Here is a 10,231-nt window from a genome sequence, read left to right as displayed (position 1 = left end):
CACACACACACACACACACACACACACACACACACACACACACACACACACACATATATATATATATATATATCAGATATCTATATAACTTACCGTCTTCGTCTTCATCCATTTCTTCCTCGTCTGTTTCAAATTTAATAAAGGTTGAATTGTATTAAATATATCTAAGAATTTTAATAATTAATATGCATACAATATTATTGTCGGACAATTTCTTCACAATTGTGCCATATACTACATTAGGATTTACACATATAAAGTATTCATAGTACTCACCATCTTCATCCTCATCTCCATCGTCTTCGTCTGTTTCAGAAAAAAATGAGATTCTTTGTTAGAAATAGTCTAATATTTCCCCGTAAACATCTACTTAAACGTCATGTATAATTATCAAATAATAATAACAATACATATTTATTCCGGTACCCTAGCGTTATTAATAAGAGTCCGTACATATCACATAGAAATATAACTCACCGTCTTCATCTTCATCCATGTCTTCTTCGTCTGTTACAAAGTTAATTAAGGATTAAATGTAATAATTAAGTAGGCCCTATATAAGTATTTCTATAATTAACATGCATACACATATTATTGTCGGAATATTTTTCACATTTGAGATATATGTACTACATTCGGATTCGCGCATTTTGAAGTATTTATATTACTTACCATCTTCATCCTCATCTCCATCGTCTTCGTCTGTTTCAGAAAATATTGAGATTTTTTGTTAGAAATAGTCCGAATATTTCCATGTAAACATCTACTTAAACATCAGTTATGATTATCAAGTCACAATACATACTCATTCCGGTACCCTAGCGTTAGAGAGCCCGTACATATCAGATAGTCATATAACTCACCGTCGTCATCTGCATCCAAGTCTTCTTCGTCTGTTTTAAAGTTAATGAAGGATTAAATGTAGTAAGTATATCGTAATATTTATATACCAGGGAAATATTCGGACTATTTCTAACAAAAAATCTCAATATTTTCTGAAACAGACGAAGATAATGGAGATGAGGATGAAGATGGTGAGTAATATAAATACTTTATATGCGTAAATCCTAATGTAGTATATGTCACAAATGTGAAGAAATTGTCCGACAATAATATTCGTATGCATGCTAACAAACATCTACTTAAACGTCAGTTATGGTTATCAAATCACAATACATATTCATTCCGGTACTCTAGCGTTATTAATAAGAGCCCGTACATATCAGATAGTCATATAACTCACCGCCGTCATCTTCATCCAAGTCTTCTTCGTCTGTTTTAAAGTTAATAAAGGATTAAATGTGGTAAGTAGGCCCCCTTATATCTTAATATTTATATAATTGATATGCATACGAATATTATTGTCGGAATTTTTTTCACATTTGTGACATATACGACATTTAGATTCAAGTGTATAAAGTATTTATAATACTCACCATCTACATCCTCATCTGCGTCGTCGTCGTCTGTTTAAGAGAATAATGAGATTTGTGATAGAAATGGTCGGCATATTTCCCCGTAAACATATCTACTTAAACGTCATTTATGAATATCAAGTAACAATACGCAATCATTCCGGTACCTTAGCATTAATAATTAGAACCCATATATATCAAATAATACACTACTTAACGCCTTTGTCTTTGAACATGTAGGCCTACCCCGCATGTTTTAGAATTCATGAAAAAAAAATGTTTTTTGAATATTTGGAAATATTCATACACTATAGATCAGTGCGGTTGATTATTACGGTGAATTTTTGGCACTTTTGTAACATATACTATATGATAGTTCATACTTATAAGATTTTATATTACTCACCATCTTCATCCTCATCTACGTCGTCATCATCTGATCGAGAATCTGATCGTCGTCATCATCGAGAATAATGAGATTTGTGATAGAAATGGTCGGCATATTTCCCCGTAAACATCTAACACGCGGTCGATTATTGCGGCAAATTTTCGGCACTTTTATGACATAAATTATATGATAGTTCATAATTGTAAGATTTTATATTACTCACCATCTTCATCCACATCTACTTCGTCTTCGTCTGTTTCAAAAAATAATAAGATTTTTTATTAGAAATGGATTGCTCTGGAAATGTCTACTTATATGTCTGTTATAATTTTTAAATAATAATACACATTCATTCCGGTAACCTAGCGTTATTAATAAGAGCCGGTACATATCATATAGATATATAACTCACCGTCGTCACCTTCATCCATATCTTCTTCGTCTGTTACAAAGTTAATTAAGGATTAAATGTAATAATTAAGTAGGCCCTATATAAGTATTTCTATAATTAACATGCATACGAATATTATTCTCGGAATATTTTTCACATTTGTGATATATGTACTACATTCGGATTCGCGCATTTTGAAGTATTTATAATACTCACCATCTACATCCTCATCTGCGTCGTCGTCGTCTATTTATGAGAATAATGAGAATTGTGATAGATTTGTGATAGATTTGTGATAGATTTGTGATAGATTTGTACTTAAACGTCAGTTATGAATATCAAGTAACAATACGCAATCATTCCGGCACTTTAGCATTAATAATTAAAACCCCTATATATCAAATAATACACTACTTAACGCCTTCGTCTTTAAACATGTCCCCGCATGTTTTGGAATTCATGAAAAAATGTTTTTTTTAATATTTGGAAATATTCATACACTATAGATCAGTGCGGTTAATTATTACGGTCAATGTTTGGCACATATATTGTTTGTAACGTATACTATATGATAATTCATACTTGCAAGATTTTATATTACTCACCATCTTCATTCTCATCTACTTCCTCTTCGTCTGTTTCAAAGAATAATGAGGATTTTTGTAAAAATGGATTGCTCCGGAAACGTCTAGGCCTATACTTATACGTCAGTTATAGTTGCAAAATAATAATGCGCATTTATTCCGGCACCTTAGCATTATTAATAAGGGCCGGTATATGAGATATTTATATAACTCACCGTCGTCATCTTTATCCAGAGTTTCTTCGTCTGTTTTAAAGTTAATGAAGGATTAAATGTAGTAAGTATATCGTAATATTTATATAATTAGCATGCATACGAATATTATTGTCGGACAATTTCTTCACATTTGTGACATATACTACATTAGGATTTACGCATATAACGTATTTATAGTACTCACCATCTTCATCCTCATCTCCATCGTCTTCGTCTGTTTCAGAAAATAATGGGGTTTATGTTAGAAATCGTCGGCATATTTCCCCATAATTTACATCCCTTAAACGTCAGCTATGATTATCAAGTAACAATACGCATTCATTCCGGTACCTTAGCATTAATAATTATAATTATAACCTATATATATATCACAGATATTACACTACTTAACGCCTTTGTCTTTTTGTTCATGTCCCCAGCATGTTTTGGAATTCGCATGAATGTAGTTTTTTTTTTAATATTTGGAAATATTTATACACTGAAGCTCAGTGAGGTTGACTATTACGAACAATTTTTGGCACTTTTGTAACATATACTATACGTGATAGTTCATACATGTAAGATTTTATAGTTCTCACCATCTTCATCCTCATCTACTTCCTCTTCGTCTGTTTCAAAGAATAATGATGATTATCGTTAGAAATGGATTGCTCCGGAAACATCTACTTATACGTCAGTTATAGTTTCAAAATAACAATACGCATTTATTCCGGCATCTTAGCAGAATTAATAAGGGCCGGTATATATGAGATATTTATATAACTCACCGTCGTCATCTTCATCCAGGGTTTCATCGTCTATTTCAAAGTTAATAAAGGTTGAAACGTATTAGGTATATCTATACGTATTTCAACAATTAATGTGCATACAATATTATTGTCGGGCAATTTGTTCACAATTGTGACATATACTGCATTAGGATTTACGCATATAACTTATTTATAGTACTCACCATCTTCATCCTCATCTGCATCGTGTTCGTCTGTTTCAGAAAACAACGAAATTTTTGTTAGAAATAGTTTGAATATTTCCCTGTAAACATCTACTTAAACGTCAGTTATGGTTATCAAGTCACAATACATATTCATTCCGGTACCCTAGCGTTATTAATAAGAGCCCGTACATATCACATAGATATATAACTCACCGTCGTCATCTTCATCCATGTCTTCTTCGTCTGTTACAAGTACAAGGTTTAAATGTATTAGGTATATATCTATATATATAAATATATAAATATATATCTATATATATTATATATTATATATATATTCGCGACATGTACTACATTATAGGGTTCATACTTATGGGATTAAATTCACACTTATATGGATACAATATAATTCAAATTTAAATAATTATATTTACATATTTACTATTTTTTTTTTTTTTTTTTAATTATCAACATAAGCACACGTTTGGCACTTTAAGTTAATATATGCGCCCTATATTTCAAATATATTAATAATTCGTCATCTCCATTCTCATCCACTTGTTCTTCACCTGTTCAATAGTTTGGAATTCAGCAATTATGTTACTCTCTTAGAAAATGGTATGATCACAGGGGCGTAGCCAGGATTTTCAAAGTTGTAGGCCTGACTATCTGAGCGGAGCGCCACCATGGGTTGGCGCGGAGCGTACAAGAAAATTTTTGGTTTTACAAACCCCCCAGATGGCCGGAAACGGCCCTTCCCGAGTGTTCATTCTGGTTCCCTGGCCTCTTGCTAACTTGAGACACCTCATTCAATATCACTTTTAAACCCAAAAAACAAACGAGTTAAAATAGGGTTACGAACGAGTTAAAATTTAAAAAACTGACAAGATCGGATCCTAGTCTTTTTCGGCGGGTAGAGTGTTGAATGAAACGGCACGCGATAGAAATGACAGCCTAGATGACAGAAGAATAGGTCACCTAATTTAGCCATATTCTTGCTACGTTCATTTCAATAGTTTTTCCTGTCTAGACTCTTAAACTCGTCCAGCAAGCTTATGGATTTGAATTATGGGTGTTTAAAAAAAAAGAAGATAACTTGGCCAAAAAAAGTGTAGGCCCGGGCCTACAGTGCTACATACTGGCTACGCCCCTGGATCAATGACTGAAATTTTACTTATTAATCACTGGTACGGGTTCTTTTATTATTATTTTTTGACGTAAGCATTCGTCGTCGTACTATAAAATAAATTATTCTGCCAAACACTGATATATAATGCCTTTCATCATTTTTCAGAAAGTATTGATAAGTAAGTTAATCCATATCATAATAACGTTTAAATAATTGTTTCAATATATAATATTTGATGATTCGACTTTATGTAGTTTTCATGAGTATCAGGTTCACATATTACTCACTGTTTTCGTTCTCATCTGTCATATTCTTGCTTCGCATTCCAAGCGCTTCAAAATGCAGTGTATGAATTGGTATAAGGTTAAATTGCTAAAGTTCACATCAGTGTCATATAAACATTCCCATATATATGAATTTCCCATATACACAGCTTTTCATGAAATGTAGCCAACTACTAGCAATAGTAAACATAGTTAATGCCTTTGATACACACCTGCTTTAACATAGACGTTCCATACATCGCCTCATAAAAAGGACATTTCGTCCATAGTATAAGTATCTTACACTGTACGAGCAATATTCACTAGCACGTTAGTTATTCGATATTTAATGTCCACAGCAATATAAACTCGCAGACAGTAGTACAACAGTAACATAAGAGAAACCCGTACCTTTCACTAAACATTGGAGTTCTGTAAGCACTGTTTCATTTTCTCCGGTTACTTCAAATTGGTTAAGGCCCGAACCACTGATAATAACAGGCACTGTTGGGCGCATATTGTTGGGATTTTTTCCTGGTTTGCCACTCCCGTTATTAGGTCTAGCAGTTCCATTGTTAGGCTTTCTACCACCATTTCCATTTGAATGTTCTAGATTAGTCATCAAGTGTTCCACAACGAACGTCTGTGGTTTTGTCGTTGCGTTTACAGTTATTTCTGAAACGATGCAAATATTTATTAGAAAATACCTGGTTACGGGTGTCACCAGTAACTTCCGTGCTATGTTAAATAAATCGATTGATTATAATTATATATAATATAATTGATATTAATATTGATATTATTAATATAACATAATTTATTATATTATAATAATATCGATGGATTGATTGATAATAGATCATACATGGTTATTAGGCGAAGCAACCCAAATTAATAGCGCAACTTGTTCGGTGCTCTTGTTTTTTTAAATGTGCATTTTCAGTAACACTTATAAAGGTGCTGGCTGCTGTATTCGATCGTAAAATGTATATGTATATAGGTAGCCACATTGCCATACTTACTTGATTCGTTATAAACAATCAATCTATTGTGACTTCCAGATATCAGCTCTCCATCAATATATACCTTGACGTCATATACACCTAGAGATAAAGTGAAATGTGTGCAATTAATATACATTTGTAGAAAAAAGAGAATTACATATTTTTCGTAATAGATTATTCGTGGACCAATAATACAATTTTGCGGTGCGATTACCTGTAGCTCTCACATCAACGGTTGCGCATATGTGTGTGCTGTTTTTCCATCGAGGTGTGATATTGGGCGGTACAGGATTATCAGTTGTGCTGTTTACCAGCAACATTGTGATTTCGGAAGCGGAGTGCAGTCCAAACGCACCTACAGCACATAGCTAGAAACACGAAATCGCATCATCCGCGTGTGATCATGAATGGCATGAAGAATATGAATGTCCTAACAGGTCCAGTTCTAATAACTGGCCAATTCTTTTCCAGTTAAGGATAGTGTTAAAGCTATCTCAACTATCGTAAGACATAAACACTACCCATAGATCTATAACGTATACCCAGCAGCGAAATCCATTGAAACAATCCCCCGACTCTCGGATCACCTGAATGTGCATCGAATTTAATATAAAATCAATTAAATGGAAATCTCCGGAAAGAAAAAAATCACACTGTTGTTCACTTGCCATCAGGAGTGAATAAGAACATGGTATGTATAAGTGCAGAAAGTGTTGAGAATTTATTAGTATCCACTCATGATGCGATAATCGGTAGATCAAAAGTATTTGTACACACATATAGATGAAAAAGAGTCCGCTGATACCCATTACGCGTTTAGAATTGTCTAAACCCTTAGCCACCACCATGCATACGTCCTTAATTAATTGTATAATACGAGCCACACGTACCTCGTTTCTCTGACCGGAAACGATAATTTTAGGGGAGATGTAGCTCACAATGGTGCAATCGCTGCTAACGCCATCACATACGCCACACGCATCAACAACAGCATCTCTGTGTAATAGAGAAATGCATTCATGCTGAGCAGTGTCTAATTGCCTATCTAACCAGAATTCTCTTTTATCGTATCGCATCTTTCAGAGTGAATAGGAGGTGGTTAGGTTATTTACTAGATACTTACTTTCATATAGAAAAAATGAAAAAGCAACTGTAAAATGTCCAATATCCTATAACCAAATCATAGAGACAATTCGACAAACACAGGCGCGCATGTACGTGCGCGCACACACACATACACACACACACACGCGGATGCACGCACGCACGCACACGCACAACGCCGCCCGCAGCCGTACGCGCACGAGACACACATCACACACAGCACACACACACACACACGACACACACGGGCGCATCACACACAACACACCACACAGCACACACCACACCCACACACACACACACACACACACACACACACACACAACACATATATATATATATATATATATATATATATATATATTACTATAGAAATCAATGTGTGCGCGCAGGGGGCGCATATATATGCGCGCAACAACATAGTTAAGAATACACTCAAGGTTTTATGCGAAATTCCATTGATTTTTTCATTTTCATTCTTATTCAATGGCTAACATTTGGTGCCACCTCGTACTATGCTTATTTCACCGACGCGTGTGAATTTCCAGAGCGTTTTGATTGCCCAAGCACGTGTGTAGTGAGCCGTGGCCATATAAACACATATTTACCGATGACGTCAGTGATGATACAACCATCCTGTTCACGGTACATTCATTATGCCAGAATCTATCAGCATCACCCCTCCTACAACCGTCAACTACCAGTGATAGTTGAAATTACAGAGCGGTCGAAAATAACATTCATACCTCGATACAAGTACCCAGGTTTGTTGACACGTAGCTTAATCAGTGACGTCATTCAGTACACAGCGTTCGCGCATTTCACATCAAATTGCAGGCATGATCCCAGTAATTTCTCACAATTTCTCAAGATGCACAGAAAATTTTTAAATTTTAGTGGTTTTACTTAGTCATGGACATGTCGCAGTAAATACTAACAATAGGTCTAGAAGTTTCACCTACGTTCACCCATTTCGCACACAGGCGGTCGATCATTGTAAAAAGTAGAAAAACGCTGATTTCTTCGTTTCGATTTCTGCGACAGTAGCCGATGTATAAATGGATATTTCTCTGTGATTACAACTCGGAATAATTTAATTTTACACTCGTTTTAATGGCAACATAGTGCTGTAAAAAGACTCGTCAGGGATTGTTATTAAGTGCCGTATTTTAAGAGTTAGATTTATTTATTTGCATACATTTTTAATCCGAACACGTGGCTTTTTTTCTCCATTTTTTTCGGTAAAATGATATGAAATTTCATGATTTTGTTAAATATCGTGTCGACGATTTTGCTTTCATACTCTTTGTGGTAATTGAGGAATATCCAAAATCCCATTTTTACATAAAAATTCCATTTGTGTTGTCACATAAATGGGTGCTGGAAATTTCATAAAATTTTTCGGCTTGGGCATGAAGATACATTATCATCTATACATTAAACGTGTGATTGATTGATTCATCATATTCATTGGTCAATAAACGTTTACTCTTTATCAGAGCAATGCCTGTACAAAAGCTTGAGTGTGTCCTTAAATGCAGCAGCCAGAGACCACATAGCACGGATATTTTACAAATTATAGAGGCATCTACACCAAAAGGCCGAAAATGCGCTCTAATCTATCCGAAAAAATTGCACACTCACCCTCCCACAACACCGAGACAATCGACGTCAGTGCAAGCCTTCTTGTCGCGAGCACAGCGTTCGCAACTACTTAGGTGCTCGCTCAGTCGAATGCAGTCTGTTTGTCGGCCACACATAGCGTAAACGGACACGTCTTCCTCTTCATTTGATATTAGATCCGCTATAAGACGAAAAGCAATAGTGCGAGAAGTGGTAGCGTGAAAAGAACTTGAATTGTGATCAATGATGGTCATACGTATAAAACCACCCCAGACACAGACTGGCACGTGATCGTTATATATATATATAGACCTATAGGTTTAGTCGTTGTGGGAGAGTCGTGGTTTAGCATGTTGCCCGTTATAACAATCAGGATTAAAGGCGCCACCATGAATTTTGAAAGTTCAGCTCAAGCGTTAAAAGAACAGCGTCGTGACTCAAAAACATTACATCGCTCGAGTGGTAGCCATGGAAAGCTAAAAAGCTAGAAGCTATGCTATGGTTTTTAACAGCAACACGCCAAAAATAGCTATCATCGTAGAGCAAGCATGCCATCGTTTGCAAAATGCATCTGATCAACATCCTTTGGTGTACAACACCAGCAGGTGGCAAAGAAAGAATGAGTAAAACGGTAAAAAAGACTTGATCGGAGTCAAGCACAATTAAATATGAAACGGGATCATAGCAATGCAATATATTACCGAATCTGTCACACTACTCCAACTGAAGCTATGTTGTAATAAAACTCGTAAGGCATCACATTTGCTCTGTTAGATACAGATATGCGACCCTGAGTTTTACCATTTTCCTTGCTCAATTACTCACTAACTCGCTCACTGCACATTCTCTCACTCAGTCACGATCACTCACTCACGTACGCACGCGCGCACGCACGGACGCACGCACGCACGCACTCATGCACGCACGGACGCACGCACCCACGCACGCACGCACGCACGCACGCACGCACTCACTCACGCACGCACGCACGCACGCACGCACACACACACGCACACACACAGTCACTCAATCTCTCTCTCTCTCTCTCTTTCTCTCTCTCTCTCTCTCTCTCTCTCTCTCTCTCTCTCTCTCTACTACTCGTCTCTACTACTACTACTCTCGTACTCTACTACTACGTACGTACTTACGTACGTACGTTACGTACTACTACGTTACGTTAC

General features: G+C 35.9%; 1 protein-coding gene across 1 annotated transcript in view; it reads right to left on the bottom strand.

The window, feature by feature from the left end:
• Nucleotides 1-4,159, bottom strand: part of LOC106814644 (nucleolin-like) — an 11,837-nt gene extending 7,678 nt beyond the window's left edge. The window contains exons 1-16 of the mRNA XM_014818982.1: nt 4,141-4,159; nt 3,946-3,975; nt 3,572-3,601; nt 3,178-3,207; nt 2,994-3,023; nt 2,800-2,829; nt 2,411-2,440; nt 2,027-2,056; nt 1,822-1,851; nt 1,437-1,466; nt 1,244-1,273; nt 864-893; nt 673-702; nt 478-507; nt 277-306; nt 94-123 (exon numbers count right to left, since the gene is read on the bottom strand). Of these exons, the coding sequence (XP_014674468.1) occupies nt 94-123; nt 277-306; nt 478-507; nt 673-702; nt 864-893; nt 1,244-1,273; nt 1,437-1,466; nt 1,822-1,851; nt 2,027-2,056; nt 2,411-2,440; nt 2,800-2,829; nt 2,994-3,023; nt 3,178-3,207; nt 3,572-3,601; nt 3,946-3,975; nt 4,141-4,159 (469 nt within the window). The remainder of the gene's footprint in view (nt 1-93; nt 124-276; nt 307-477; nt 508-672; nt 703-863; nt 894-1,243; nt 1,274-1,436; nt 1,467-1,821; nt 1,852-2,026; nt 2,057-2,410; nt 2,441-2,799; nt 2,830-2,993; nt 3,024-3,177; nt 3,208-3,571; nt 3,602-3,945; nt 3,976-4,140) is intronic.
• Nucleotides 4,160-10,231: the final 6,072 nt, after the last annotated feature.

Source organism: Priapulus caudatus, unplaced genomic scaffold (genome assembly GCF_000485595.1).
Source record: "Priapulus caudatus unplaced genomic scaffold, Priapulus_caudatus-5.0.1 Scaffold956, whole genome shotgun sequence".
NCBI lineage: Eukaryota > Metazoa > Priapulida > Priapulimorpha > Priapulimorphida > Priapulidae > Priapulus > Priapulus caudatus.
The sequence above is the reverse complement of the archived record's forward strand: the minus strand, read 5'-3'. Positions and strand labels throughout refer to the sequence as shown.